The sequence below is a fragment of the Choloepus didactylus genome, chromosome X (genome assembly GCF_015220235.1).
Source record: "Choloepus didactylus isolate mChoDid1 chromosome X, mChoDid1.pri, whole genome shotgun sequence".
NCBI lineage: Eukaryota > Metazoa > Chordata > Mammalia > Pilosa > Megalonychidae > Choloepus > Choloepus didactylus.
In genome coordinates, this window is record NC_051334.1 from 90036929 (window position 1) to 90052901 (window position 15973).

Below are 15973 nucleotides of genomic sequence, written 5' to 3' on the forward strand. Positions count from 1 at the left end.
AGGGCTACCACTGCAGTTCTCCCTTCTCCTTCCCGGAGCTGGCAGCCCCTCCTCCCACGGGACTGAGCCTGGCAGGGAGGGGCGCGGGTCCCCTGGCCGCAAAAACTTACAGATTTCGCTGATCTCAGCAGTTCGACATTTTCATGAGTGTTGTATGAAGTATGCCCAAAGATAGATTGCTCTGTGGTGTCCAGTCCTCGCAGTTCCTGACTTTTTACCTACTTTCCTGGAGGAGTAACTAAAACTTACAGCTCACCAGTCTGCCATCTTGCCCCGCCCCCAACAGTGTAATGTTTTAAGTCAGGCAACTAGGAAGAAGATGGTACCATTAACTAAAAGAGTGAGTGTAAAAAATAAGCACTCAAAGGACACTTTTTTTAGGAAGCAATTAAAACATGAGACTGGTAAAATAAAGAGATGTTAGGGTTGGATATATAAATTTGGGGAGTCATCAACATAAAGATGATTGGCACAACCATTAGATTCCTTTTTTGTAGGAGACAAAGAAAGTGGGAAACACTGCAACTAGGGAGCACATGAGGCCAAAGATAAGAAACAGAAAACTAACAAAGATATAGGAGATTCAGTAGAGTATATAGCCAGGAACTAGAAATTCATAGAAAGGGTAGTTAACAGCATGCAATAATACAGAAGGATCAAAGGGATAGGGACTAAGGAAAGGATACTGGGTTGGAACTGAAGATTATTGGTGATTTTGTGGAAAAGAGCTTTAGGAGACTGGTGGGGAGAGAAACCAGACTCCAAAGGATAAAGAAATGTGTGGATGGAAAGAAAATAGAGGTAGTGAATATAGGCTATTCTTGATAGTAAAGGGAAAGGCAAAACGAGGGAAGGCAGTGGCATGAGTGCAAAGTGCAGCACAATCAGAAGAGAGAGTGAAGATACAAATTGGGAAAAATAAAGGCGCTAATTATTTTAAAGTAATCAGATACGTTTCAGTGTCAGCTGTCTCATGTATCCAATACAAAATACAGCTTTGGAAAGTCTATTTTTTAAATTATTTCATATTTAAATAAAATGGTTATGTTATTTGGTCTTTCATAAAAATTCATATAAAATAAAATCTATATCCCTATAAAAATATTTGTAGAAGCATACAAACTATTCTTCACGAACTTTAAATAGCTGAAAACAGTAGCCCTTTTTTTAAGCATGTTCAGGGCCCATACCATAGTACTAAGAGTAAGAAGAGAGCTTACATAACAACAGTAACCTTCAAATATTTCTGATAACTGACACCCCTTGATATGGTCCAAGATGGGTGCACATGATAATGAATTAGGTCAGCAAATTCTTTTTAAGCAAGGAAATTTTTCCTCAAATAAGAAGTTATATGGAAGCCCATTATATTAAATTAAAAACAACAACAGAGCTCTTCTGGTTGAATATGGAAGGCTCTTCTGAGAATTCTTGAAGTACCTCAGTGGATCCCCTAGAAATGGGCAAATAACAGTCTGAAAGCCACTGAATTAGTGCTAAGCAGGTCCCGAGGGATGGCAGAATCTGAGTTATGGAACTGGAAACCCAAAGGAAGGTGGTAGAAGTGGAAGTTGATTTAAAGAAGGCTCATTTCTTCAAACCAAGCCCTTGTTTATTGGGGTGGCCCATACAAATGAGGACTATTTAAAGATGACTTTGGAAATTTTTTCCTTTCTTATTAATATAGTTTAATAAATGAAAAATCCTAAATGTATCTAATAGTCTGGTTCTTATGTACTTGGGAAAAGAACTGTTCATTTAGTTTTTTTTCTCCCCATTCATTTTATATTTTATTTTAACAGACTTAAAATATGTTTCAAAATATTTATTAGAAATCTGCTAGCAGCCTCTTCTTTTTGGTGGATATGAAACCCTATTGAACTAAAATTTGACGATATTAAAATCCTCATCAATTTTATGAACATGCTGGATTTTTACTATCTAAATACATTAGCATTTAAATGACTCATCTGCACTCAATAAGAAAACCAAGAATAAATACTCTGTCCATATTTATTTCCTACCTTGTTTAACTGGCAAAACTCTATTCCGGAATGATTTGGCTTTCCCTGGATATTGGCTATTTTCACTTCGGCTATATCCACTGAAGCTCGATGAAGAAAATGGCCCATCCACTTCATCATCAAGTAGATATAGCGAAAGCCCTTCAACAGCATCTGAAACTTACATTTAAAAGGATTGAATGTTAACATAACTATCATGTTTGCAGAAAAGTTAAACATGTTCTATTTTAAAAACTGTATCTTACTCTATTATTTTACTCTAACAACAAAATTACCCAAGTTGCTCTAAGAAAAAAATATGAATACTTTGAGAACAAATGGCTTATCATCACAAACTTTCAAATGTGAAGTGTCAGAAACACTTGTTCAAGGAATCCATCTCCACAAATAACGAATCCCCAATCTCATGTTGGCAAATATATTATAGACGTGTGTCCTGAAATATTTAAAAATCATAAAGTCACAGAATTTAAAACTAGAAGAGATTTAAAAATTCATCCAGTCTAATATCTTCATTTAATAAATGAAGAGACTTACAGTCCTAATGCCTAATGTCTTACCTAGGGCTACACAGCTGGTGAGTGGAATTAGTAATAAAACACTACTTTTCTAAATCCAAATCCATCGCTCTTTGTACTATAAACCATGCTGCTTCTTCTATATCCTTAATATTGGTACTAAACTTAGATACAGAATACCAGAAACAAAAGACATATTTACCAGGAGATGAGAAAGGAGAGCTAGTCCTGACATAAGACACTGAGGTATTCTGGTCATTTTTAGGCTGCAACTTTATTTGTTTCTGTTTTCCTTTTGGACTACAAGTAAAAAGATGCAACAATAAGCATTTTTTCTATGTTAGCAAAATATTATGAGCGCATAATACAAATGCTTAAGTTGACCACAGAAAAATACTCTAAAATTCAAATGAAATACCTCAAGTTGGTATTTTGACAAAGTTAAATTTCATTTGTAAAGAAAAAGTTTTTAGTAGAGTAAAATCCACATAAACAATGCTTTGGGTTGCTAACCCCATTTTTACACAGGCACAAAGGTCCTAAGAAAAACAATCTCTTGGGATCCCCTCAAATTATTTATAAACTTTAAGAAATGAGGTAATATTTACATAACTCTATGAAAATGTAAAATAATACATCCATATAATATACCTAGGTGCTCTGCTACTAGATAAGGAACTGCTGCTGCTTCTTAGACGTTTTCGGTATCGTGGCCTTCGTCTCTTCTGATTCTGGATTGCTGACTTATATTCAGATATGATATTTTTAATATGATTTTCGAATAAGGCAGATAATCGCAGTGTCATGCTATAGATCTGAACAGATAGAAATTACTCTTGTTTTACCAACTATTTTAGTTACATACAAAAATAAAAGGTACGAACATGCCTGGAACAATAATCAGTTACTAGAAACTTAAATCTCTAGCAACAGGACCTTGGCTAAATAACATAAAACTACCACACTATAGATAACTATACAGTCATTAAAAAACCCTGCTTTAGAAGAGTCATAATGACATGGGAAAATGTTCACAGTGTAAAAGATTTTTTAAAAGCCTTCAAAATATGAAACCTATTATTTTAAAGAATATATGTTTACACACAGAAAGATATGTAAATATATACGTATGTGTAGAAAATATCAGAAGTATATACATATTAAATGTTAACTGTAAATAAAAAATGGGTCATGGGATGGATAGATGGATGGATGGATGGATGGAAGGATAGATAGAATGACCTGGTAAGTAAGGCAAAATGTTAAAAAGCTGTTGGACCTGGGTATCTGGGTGGGGGTATGCTGGAGCTCTCTTTATGGGTTTTATTTTTTTTTTGCAACTGTGCTGTAAAGAGTTATAAAAAGCCAGCTGATGGGATTTATAGGTGTTTTTTGTTTTCCTTCTTTATATTTCTCTGCATTTCCCAAACTTCCTACAGTGAATATATGTTATTTAATAATCAGGATCAAGGGGATTGAAAAAGCAAATATGAAAAAAAGTATGCCTGCAGAAACTAGTGAAAATTCATTTTACATGAGGTAGAAGTGGGAAAGTATATACCCATTGTACAACTGATTTAAAAGTTACTCAGATACCAGTGATTAAAAAACACAAAAAACTCTTTTTACTAATCTTTTTTTGTTTTCATGATATTTAAGTTCTTACAAAACAAAGAAATTGCTAAATGTGAGTATGAATAAACAGTTATATCTCCCCAATATGGTTCACTATTTACATAATAAAGGGAACATGAGTATTCAAAGCTAATTCAAATATTTCATATATTAAAGGGTATTCAAATTACTACCTCCCCCTTCTTTGACCATTCTCTGGTAGATATAAGTATTAATAATGAGCAAAGAGGCAGGGAGGAGAAAGGAAGAGGTGCTTAAATTCAGAATTACCATGCTAAATGAATCTTTATGCATGCCTATGAACAAGCCATGTTTCAAAGAAAAAGAAACTCAAACTTCAGTAAATATTAGAATTGAGGTATATATTTTAGCAGTTTAAAAACTAGTACAAGAAAACTGCTTGATATATGTAACTAATTGCTCAGATAATTAACCCATCTGGTTGTGTTCTCATACCCTTGACTTTTTATTAGAGGTATAAGCTTTGGAGTTGCTGAATATTTGGTGAACATCCTTATAAAATTCCAGTGGACTAGCATAGTTTCCTGCTTCCAAAGTTTCTCTCACAGTGCTGAAGTCCATAGGTGTATCTATAACATCTTGATAATCCTACAAAGAAGAATGTGTTATTAAATACCCAAGCTTTGTAACAATGCTAAATAATACAATGGTAATGAGATTTGCATCACCTATTGCTAACAATCCACAGTGAAATAAAAAACTTTGCTTTTCAATTCACCAACTACCCTTCAAATCTAAACCATCCATTTAAAGCTCTTTTGAGGCTCAGGAAAACAGTAGGGGTCTGTGGGAGAGCCTTAGTTCTCACCCTGAAATCAATAACCATAATTAACTCTGAAGGGACAGAATGGAAAATCCACAGCCACTGGCTCCCTCCCTAGAATCCATAATATGGAATTCTAGTTCTTGCTTAAAGGCTGATGCAACCCCCAAACTTCTGGCAAAACTGCTTAATGAAGAAGATGGGATTATTCACATATAGTTAAACAGTTCCATGCCACAAATATATATAACTATATATTTGCAAAATATTCCAAGCTATGAGGACATTCTACCTAAAGTGTTTTTGGTTGAGGGTCAAAGTCAAATTGGCTAGGCCTGTGACCCTCCCATATCTTTTGCTTCATAAAATATCTTCAGTCTCAAAGATTCAGAATATGGTTTCATTTTATTTAGGAGAGGAGGGAGATTCTATTTTAATCTAATTCTTTCAAGTCTAGTTAAGATATTCCTAGTGTTATCATATGAAATTACATCTGAAATGTATACCTATATACACCACACTCCTCAATAAACAAACATTTTTTGGGATGAAAACTATAGTCAGTATTAGATCCTTCATAATATTTAGATTAATTAAGGCATAAAATCACCACATTTCCCTTAAAGGAGAAAGCCAATGAGCCAGAAGAAGGAGAGTAAAGGTTATTATAAAAAGATAAAACATTTTTCAAAGTATGAAAAACCACAGTTGAGCTGAATGCATTTTTTTAAACCATAAAAATCAAAGGTGTATTCCAACATAGAATGGCTTATGAAATATTAAATTTTTCACAGAAGAAAAATGTTGTAACTGGTATAATGATGATCAAACTCAAAAGACCCAGGCAGTCTGCTGAATGAAGTCCCAGTGGAAAAAAATCAGCTGCAATACAGACACAATTATATTGTTGTAACCTATGATTTCTACTCTGTTGTACTAGCTTTAGGTCTACATAAACAAATCAATATCTATGTGGATGCTACAAAAATACTCTTGAGAACAGATGTTTTTACAAAAAACAAAAAGGCCAAACAAGGGTAAAAATACGATGAGTAGAGTTGGAATGCAGTTTTTTTTTCTAAAAGCAATAAGACTTTTATAAATGTTTGCATTATGTAATTCACACAAATGGAGCTAGAGAAGTTGTTAATTATTTCATCTTGGAATTGCAAAACAATATTTCAAACACTTCTTTTAAACAACTCATTTGGGCTACCATCAGTTGCAACAAATGCCCCACATCAACACAAGGAACTGGTGGTGGGGCAGTGCACAAGAACTCTGCATTTCATGCATGACTGTTCTACAAACTCACAACCTCTCCAACAAAGAATATATATATTCTTATTTGCAAGACTTATTTGCAAGACTGGTTTAAACTGAATTGAGAGTAAAGCTTCACTAGTTTATACCTGGCCAAATTTTGGTGAATAACCTTTCATTAGATTTTTTTTTTTTACATTTTTTATTGTGAAATATAACATATATAGAGAAAAGTGATAACTTTCAAAGTATGATTTAACAAGCAGTTAGAGAGCAAATTTCAAAGAATGTTATGGGTTACAGTTCCATGGTTTCAGTTATTTCCTTATTGTGAAATATAACATAAATACAGAAAGGTGATAACTTTCAAAGTACAATTTAATGAGTAGCTATAGAGCAAATTTCAAAGAATGTTATGGGTTACAGTTCCACCATTTATTTCCTTTTAGCTATTCTAATATCCCAGCAACTAAAAAATATAAAAAATTAAAAAAGAACTTTTATATAAAGATTCAGTATTCATAATCCTTTGTTAAATCCTATCTTGTCTGTTGCTACCCCTTCCTCTCTTTTAATCACTTTCTTGATCTTCAGTGATGCCTAGGCAGTGACCACCCTAACTTGCTCATGTTGAAAAAGGGTGTTGACATTATGGGAAAGGCGGATGCATCTGGTTGGTGTTCTTGAAGAGGTGGTTGTTTCTGTGTTTTGGGACTTATCTGGCATAGGAATACTCTGGAAGATAAGTTTCTGAAAAATAAACTTAGCGTGTGAAACTTTTATAGAGTCTCTGATAGGGACCTGGATATTCTTTAGGTCTACATAAACAATTCAATATCTATGTGGATGCTACAAAAAACACTCTTGAGAACAGATATTTTTACAAAAAACAAAAAGGCCAAACAAGGGTAAAAATATGATGAGTAGAGTTGGAATGCAGTTTTTCTTTCTAAAAGCAATTAGACTTTTATAAATGTTTGCATTATGTAATTCACACAAATAATGGCGTTGGAGAAGTTGATTTGGGCTTGGCTTACTGTGGGCAATTGGAATAACAAGCTGAAGCTTGCATAAGAGTAACCTCTAGGATAGCCTCTTGACTCTATTTGAAATGTCTTAGCCACTGAAACCTTATTTTGTTACCTTTCTTTTCCCCCTTTTGGTCAGGAAGACATTCTCAATTCCTCGATGCCATGGCCAGGCTCATTCCTGGGATCTAGATTTTAACTGAAGCATCACTTCACGGTAAGCTTCATGAGAAAAGGAATCATGCATATTTATGAATTACTGTATTTCTAGTGCCTGGCTTGGTGCTAGATAGATACATATTAGGTACTCAATGATGGTTATTAAATTAATGAAAACAATTTGAATAAAATCTTGACATAAAAATTGCATTGTTGGAGTTAATACAAAATCTTCTACTTAGAGTAACACATTTTGGAGAAAAAAAATAGCAAACATATATATAGATCTTATTATGTGCCAGACCCTGTTATAAACTCTTTACATATATTTACTTGATTTATAGATGAGAAAACTCTAGACTGTAAGGTTGAGTAATTCACTTAACGCCTCTGTGCTACTTAAAGAAGGTAGCCCAGGATTTAAATCCAGAGAATGTCTTCAGACTCTGTGCTCTTAACTACTATACTATTCTTATCTCAAAATCTTTGGGCATGGGTAGTACATAGTGATCAAGGCCACTCAAAGCATGATTTTTTTTTTTATTTTTTTCTTCTCTCTTTAAATTTTCTCTTTCTTTACTAGAGAAGCCATGGGTCCACAGACCAATCCTGCACAAAACACACGACACCCCATCCTATCACCAATACCCTGCAGGGTTCTGTAGTTTTCTGTGTAGAAAGTCCTGTACATCCCTGGTTAGGTTTACTCCCAGATATTTGATTCTTTCAGTTGTTAGTGTGAATGTAATTTCTTTCTTGATTTCTTCTTCCAATTGTTCATTGCTTGTATATAAAAACACTACAGATTTTGGGTGCGGATATTGTACCTCATCACTTTGTTGAAGTAATTTATTAGCTATAGGAGCTTTGTTGTGGATTTTTCAGGATTTTCTGTATATAGAATCATATCATTTGCAAATAGGGAAAGTTTTAGTTCTTCTTTTCCAATTTGAATGCCTTTTATTTCTTTTTCTTGCCTAATTGCTCTGGCAAGAACTTCCAGTACAATACTGAGTAACAGTGGTGACACTGGGCATCCCTGTCTTGTTCCTGATCTTAGAGGGAAAGCTTTCACCATTAAGTAGGATGTGGGCTGTGGGTTTTTCATATATGTCCATTCTCACGTTGAGGAAATTTCCTTTTATTCCTAGTGTTCTAAGTGTTTTTACCAAGAAAGGGTGCTGTATTTTGCCAAATGCCTTTTCTGTAGCATGTGGTTTTTCCCCTTCATTCTACCAATGTGGTGTATTGCATCAATTGATTTATCATTCTAAACCAAACTTGCATACCAGGGACAAATCCTACCTGATCATGGTGTACAATTCTTTTAATGTGCCGTTGGATTCAGTTTGCCAGTATTTTGTTGAGGAATTTTGCATCTATATACATAAGAGATATTGGTTTGCAGCCTTCTTTTTTTTGGTATCTCCATCTGGCCTTGGCACGAAGGTGATGTTGGCCTCATAGAATGAGTCAGTGAGTGTTTCCTCCTCGTCAACTTTTCAGAAGAGTTTGAGCAAAATTGGAGTTTAAGTCTTCTTGGAATGTTTGGTAGAATTCCTCCATGAAGTCTTTTCCCCACTGGGAGGCCCTTGATTAATGATTTAATCTCTATACTAGTAAATGGTTTGTTGAGATCTTCCACTTCTTCTTGAGTCAATGTAGGTAGTTTGTATCTTTCTAAGAACCTATCCACCTCATCTAGGTTATCAAATCCATTGGCACACAGTTGTTCATAGTATCCTCCCATAGTCCTTTTTATTATAGCAGGGTCGGTAGCAACTTCCCCCTTTTCATTTCAGATTTTCATTATTTGTATCCTGTCTTTGTCTGCCAATCCAGCCAAAGGTCTGTCATTTTTTTTTATGTATATATTTCCAAAGAACAAACCTTTGGTCATATTGATCCTCTCCATTGTTTTTTGTTTTTTGTGTAATCCACCTCCACTCCAATTTTCACCATTTCCCTTCTACTGCTCACTTTGGGTTCAGTTTGCTCTTCATTTTCTAGTTCTTCCAGTTTAGAGGTTAGGTCTCTGATTTGAAGACTTGTTTCTTTTTTACTGTAAATATTTAGAGTTATAAATTCCCTCTCAGAAATCCCTTTGCTGCATACCCTACATTTTGGTAGGTTGTATTTTCATTTTCGTTTTCTTCACGATATTTGCTAAGTTTGCTTCTGATTTCCCCTTTAACCCATTGATGGTTTAAGAGTATGTTGTTTAATTTCCACATATTTGTTAATTTTCCCTTTCTCCCCATTACTGATTTCTAGCTTCATTCTGCTGTGGTCAGAAATACACATTGTATGATTTCAATATTTTTTAATTTATTGAGATGTGTTTTGTGACCCAACAAATCTTGGAGAATGAGAGAATGATCCATCTGCATGTGAGAAGAATGTGTATGCTGTTTTCGTTGGGTGCACTGTTCTATATATGTCTGGTAGGTCTCGTTGGTTTAGTGTATCCTTCAAGTATGGTGCTTCCTTATTGATCTTCTGACTAGGTGTTCCATCCATTACTGACAGTGGTGTGTTAAAGTCTCCCACTATTAATGAAAAATGGTCTATTTCTCTATTCAAATCTGTCAGTATATGCTTTATATATTTTGGGGGTCTGCTGTTAGGTGTATATATATTTATAATTGTTGCATCTTACTCTTTAATTGCCCTCTTGATCATTATATTACATAATGACCTTTTTTCCCCTTGTAACTATTCTTGAAGCAAAGCCTATTTTATCCAATATTAGTATAGCCACTTTTGGTTACTACTTTCATGGGAATTTTTTTCCCATCCATTCACCCTCAACCTCCTTTATCTTTGAATTTAAAGTGAGTATCTTGCACACAGCTTATAGTTGGGTCATGCTTTCTTATCCATTCTGCCAATCTGTCTTTTGAATGGAAAGTTTAATCCATTTACATTTAGATCACTAGTGATAATAGAGGACTTTATTCTACCATTTTGCTATTTAGCCTTTGTAATTCTTACACCTTTTTTTGTTCCTGACTTCTGTTAATGCCTATTTTTATATTTATTTGCTTTTTCATGTTTTACCATATTGAGTGCCTTCTCATTTCTATCTGGATATATTTTCATGCTGTTTTCGTTGGGTGCACTGTTCTATATATGTCTGGTAGGTCTCGTTGGTTTAGTGTATCCTTCAAGTATGGTGCTTCCTTATTGATCTTCTGACTAGGTGTTCCATCCATTACTGACAGTGGTGTGTTAAATTGGGGTTACAATTTAACACCCTACATATATAACAATCATTTTTGGTTTGATACCAACTTAAATTCAACAGCATGCACATATATTTTTCCTATAGTGCTCTGTCCCCCCACCATTTCTTTTGTACTTCTTACCACTTATATCTTTGTACATGGTACAAAAACTTAGACTTATTATTACTCTTTATGCATTTGCATTTTAGCAACTGGAGGAATTAAGAAGTGGAGTTATATAGCAAACAATACAATACTGGCATTTATAATTACCCAAAAGGTTACCTTTACCACAGGTATTTATTTCTTAATGCACCTTTGAGCCACTGTCTAGTGTCCTTTCCTTTCAGTCTGAAAAACTTCCTTTAGCACTGCTCATAGGACAGGCCTAGTAGTGATGAACTCCCTCAGCTTTTGTTTATCTGAGACTGCCTTAATGTCTTCCTCGTTTTTGAAAGGAAGTCTCACTGGATATAATTCTTTGCTGGCAATTGTTTCCCTTCAACACTTTAAATATTTCAACCCACTGCCTTCTTGCCTCCATGGTTTCTGATGAGAAATCTGCATTGAACCTAACTGGAATCCTTTTGTAGATAACAGGTTGTTTTTCTATTGCAGCTTTCTGAACTCTCTCCTTGCCCTTTGCATTTGATAGTGTGATCAATATATGACAGGGTGTATCATGTTTATCCTGTTGGGTGTTCTCTGAGCTTCTTGGATGTGCATATTCACAGCTTTTGCTAAGTTTGGGAAACTTTCTGTCATTATTTCTTTAACTAGTCTTTCTTCCCCTTTCTTTCTTTCTTCTCTTTCTGGGACTCCCATAATGCTTATATTGGTGTGCTTGATGGTGTCCCAGAGCTGCATTAGGCTACTTTTGTCTTTAATATTTTTTTTTCTTTCTGCTCCTCAGCATGACCCATTGTGTTCAAGTTTAATGATTCTTTATTCTTCCAGCTTCAATCTACTCTTGAAATGCTCCTGGAAATTTTTCATTTCAGTTACTGTGCACTTCAACTCCAGTAGTTCTGCTTGGTTCCTTTTAAAAATCTCTATCTCCTTATTCAGACTCTTGTATTGCTCATTCGTTGTTTTCCTGATATCCTTCAGTTCTTTCTCTGCATTTTCATCTTCTTGAGCATTTTAAAGTTCTTCCTTTAAAAGACTTTGTTTGGTATGTCCACATTCTCATCTTCATTGGTGCTTTCTGTATTTTTATTCTTTTCCTTTGGATGGGCCAGTATTTCCTGTTTCTTTGACTTGTACACTTTCTTTGCACAATGTACATTTTAATGTTTTAAAATGTTAACTCTGGGGTTTATTCCCTGAGATGTCTGTTTCCTGGTTTTGTAACCAGCTGGAGACAAGAAAGAGATATCCTAAGCTTCAGCCCTCCTGTCAGAAAGGTCTGCCCAAGATGAATGTGGTGTGCAGGGTTTTCCCTGTCTTCCTGGGCCTCTTTCCTGGGCTTTTACCTGTTAGTTTTTTTGGAGTTCCCCTGTTTACAGGACCTTGGCTGTCTCCTATTTACCAGGAGACAGATCTCCCTCTCCAGGGTGTTTGTAGCAGGCAGTCCTTTATACCAGAATGTCTGTCCCTATGGTTTTTAAAACTCCTTTCATTGTTTTAAGCTGCTCTTGCCTCGAGGGCAAATTCTGGAATGAGGGTCACCCCAGAGAAGACTCCCAAGTCAGTCTTTCCCAGCCCAGATGGCCAGGGACCCATGAAGGGGGCACAGACTTCCTCCAAAGTCCCCTGGGGAGGAGATCAGGAAGTGCTAGGAACTTCTCTGACAGTTCCCCAAAGCTGAGTTCTCCTGGCCTGTCCAGCAAATGCAGCCATCCAGCTAACTGTCCTCAGCAGCCCTGAGGAAGTCACACATTTTCAAATCTCCACTGCCTCTGACTCTATCCAGGGAGAATTGAAACAATGGCTTCTGCTGCCCCTGTCCAGCGCAGACTGAAGCAAAGCTGACCTCAGAGCTAGACCCCCAGTAATCTGAATCTGTCAAACAAAAGTCACAATCAGTGATCTGCTGTGCCTATCCCTGTTCTTGGGGAAGACCATTTTTATGTCCTTTTCTGTCACCAGCAGTCACTGTGTGGAGAGTGCAAGTTATTGTTCTTTAGTGTAATTTATCAGCCTCTTCCTCCCACTCTTCCCTGAATGGTGTACAGTGTTCTTCTGGCTTCCAGAGTTTGAAAATAGTTGTTCCAGACAATTTCTGCCTGTTTAATAGTTGTTCTGGTGGAAGGACTGAGTCCTGGAGCTCCCAACTCTGCCATCTTCCCAGGAAGTCCCCCAAAGCATAGGGAATACAGTTTTAACATATTATAAAGAGTTCATTTACAGTAAAGATTTTAAAAAGAAAATAACACAAAATAACCAGTACATAACTTTTAAGAGATACTAGGCCTACCTCAGCAAGAGATGGATCTTGTCTTTCTGGAACAACTGACTCTGAGGATTCTCCCTCTTGGTCTTGATGGCCCTATTAGGATAAAGAGAATATACTTTGTGCCCAAACCACTACAACAAAATTTCAAAATATCAAGACTTGTAATACAATTATGATTTAAGGTTTAGAGGTCCATAAATAGGAATTGTGCTTTTTCTGGCTCTACTATAAGGTGAAGGAATTCTACAGTCACCACTCTCTTCTACGAAAAACACAAGTTTATTTATTCTATCCAAACTCCCTGCAAACCAACAAACAAAAAGGTTTTGTTGAACATAATTTTTTCTTTATGTGGATGATATTTTTATCCAACTGAAACCTGTTTTATGCAGAGAAAAGTACTGATGTGCACTAAACTCAGAGGATGGTCTGATGTATTTCTGAAATAATGCTATACCTTTTCTCTGAAAAAGTTAAAATAGATTTGCTATTTTTCACTAAAAGGTACTTCAATAAACAAATAGATATACTTCCAGAAAATGAATCCTATAATATACATTCTTATGTTTTATTACTTGGTGAAAAGTAATAATGGTACACTGGTATGCTAAATGACCATATTGATAACATATCTAGCATAAATTAAACAGGACTAACATACGTCACTGAACATCTATAGTATGTAGAACAGTATATTAGAAGTTAATAAAATGTATTCAACAAATATCTGAAATAAAAGCAGGAAAGAATAGCAAGGAAATTTAGATCCAAATTTGGTTTACGACTGCATATTTTACACATTTAGTTCATGACAGGCATTTTAAAAAGTCATGACTAATGCTACTCATCTTCAGGATTCAGAGACACACAAATTAGAGAGAAGAGGAGGAAGGGAGGAAGGAATCAAGGAAAAAATGGCTCTTCACCAGATCTTGCATGTATATTTATATTAATTGGTATTGGCAATTATCTAAACAATTGTATGCTTACTGGGTAAAAAAGATGATCAACTGGCTGTCGAAATGGCTCTGAGTCTTCACGTTCATAAATGAGGCTCAAAAGTTCTTTGCACTGTTTTTTCCAGGCATCAGGATTACATTTTAAAGACTGTCTTCTGCCTTGGCATTTGACCTGTAGATTTTAATAGCATTATATTTATATGCTTTTGCTTAACTTTTCAGACATTGATTTACTCAAGTTTTCCTAATGCTAATATATCTATTTAAGAGAGAAAAGCTTTCTATTTAAGAGTTTATTAGTTCAGATTAGACATCACTTTCCCTCACAAAATACAAACAAACAAAACTAGACACTAAATTCATGGAAATGGCAAGAATGCTAATATTCCAGATTTTCATTTTAAGAAAATCTGAATCTCAAAAAAAGTACAGAGGAATGAAATGCTTTTTGATCTACCAGATTAACAGTTATAATGCTTTAGTATTTGCTGGTAGTTAAGGATACCTGACAATGGCACCACACCTCTCAAAACCACATTTAATTTTTTTTAGTAAATCCTTTGCGGTCATGATAAATTCTGGGGTTTACAATTTGATGTCTTTTTTTGCTATGACCTCTTTCAGGATTTCAAAGGAAGCTCTTTTTTAAATAGAATAACTATATGTCTAATTAATTATCATAGAGGGAAAAAGTATACAGGAAAGAGTTAACATAGCAGGCCTGAGGCTCCTGGTTTTAGAAGGGTCTGCTTGCAAGGTTGGCCCTCAGCTGGTATCTGGGAACTTGGCACTTGAGCTATTTCCTAAATGATAAAGGTAGTTTACTATGCCTAGACTGTACAAATAATGTGTTTTGTGCTGAACACCTGCTTTCCTTTTGGGTGTCTGGAATTTTGATAAATGCTATGCAGAGGGTGACAACATTATAAGCCTCCAGTAAAAATCATGGGTGTTGAGTCTAATGGACTTCCTTGGGCAGAAACATCACATGTGTTGCTATATTTTCATTGCTGGGGGAAGAGTGTGCTCAGTGTGACTCTTCATAGGAGGAATAGAGCATAAGGAAGTCTGCATGTCGATTCTTCCAGATCTACCTATATCTTTTTCCCTTATGATCTAGCTGCATATCTTTACTATGTCGCTGTAATAAATCTTAGCCATGAATACAACTATATACTAAGTCCTGTGAGTTCTTCTAGTAACTCTCCAAATATAGGGGTGGTCTTAGGGACTCCCAACACAGGAATCCTGAAAGTATTTCTTCTCAGCAGTTAATTTATTTACTCACCCTTCTTCCAGATGAAGTTCCAGGACCGTCTGAATCTAAATCAACCATTTCTGTAACCTAAAATTAAAGGGGAGGGTGGAAAAAGATGTTAAGTTATATTTAAAGTCTTACATGTTAGATGGACATTTCCAAATGAATGGCAAATACAATTACAATTAAATTTCTCTCATTAGAGCAGGGAGTAGAACAAAGGCTGGAGAGAGTCAAACTCCATACTTTATCAACATACTGCGTAAGTTGGAAAATACACCAAGAGAGGAAGATTTATTTTCTAGATTAGAATTGGAAATGAGGGAAAGAGTATAGTGATTGGTATCTGCTACAGTTGCATCTAAATATGTGTTAGTATTTTTTTAATTTCTATATGGTATGTTAATTTAATATACTATAATATGAATTACTCATGATTAATACACTGCTAATCTAAGAAATAATTCTATATTTTTTTGGAAAAATATAAAATGTGTATTATAATCTAAGATTAAGTTAAGTATACCTCTGTGGATAGGTTATTAATATAAAGAGGTAAGGCCCAGGCACTACTATTCATCTGGCGATGGCAACTCAAATTAAAAGAATTATGCTAAGAGAAAATAAAAGTAGCTCATGAGCTACTGAACTCCTTTCTAATAAAATAAAACTGGTGGATTACATTTCACTTTTATTTTCTATTCTAACCTGAGTAGTGCT

General features: G+C 35.2%; 1 protein-coding gene across 1 annotated transcript in view; it reads right to left on the reverse strand.

The window, feature by feature from the left end:
- BRWD3 (bromodomain and WD repeat domain containing 3) overlaps nt 1-15973 on the reverse strand; it is a 227938-nt gene that overhangs the window by 14770 nt on the left and 197195 nt on the right. Inside the window, 7 exon segments of the mRNA XM_037821172.1 lie at nt 2025-2183; nt 2745-2842; nt 3194-3357; nt 4634-4786; nt 13058-13129; nt 14027-14167; nt 15284-15340. Coding sequence (XP_037677100.1) covers nt 2025-2183; nt 2745-2842; nt 3194-3357; nt 4634-4786; nt 13058-13129; nt 14027-14167; nt 15284-15340 — 844 coding nt within the window.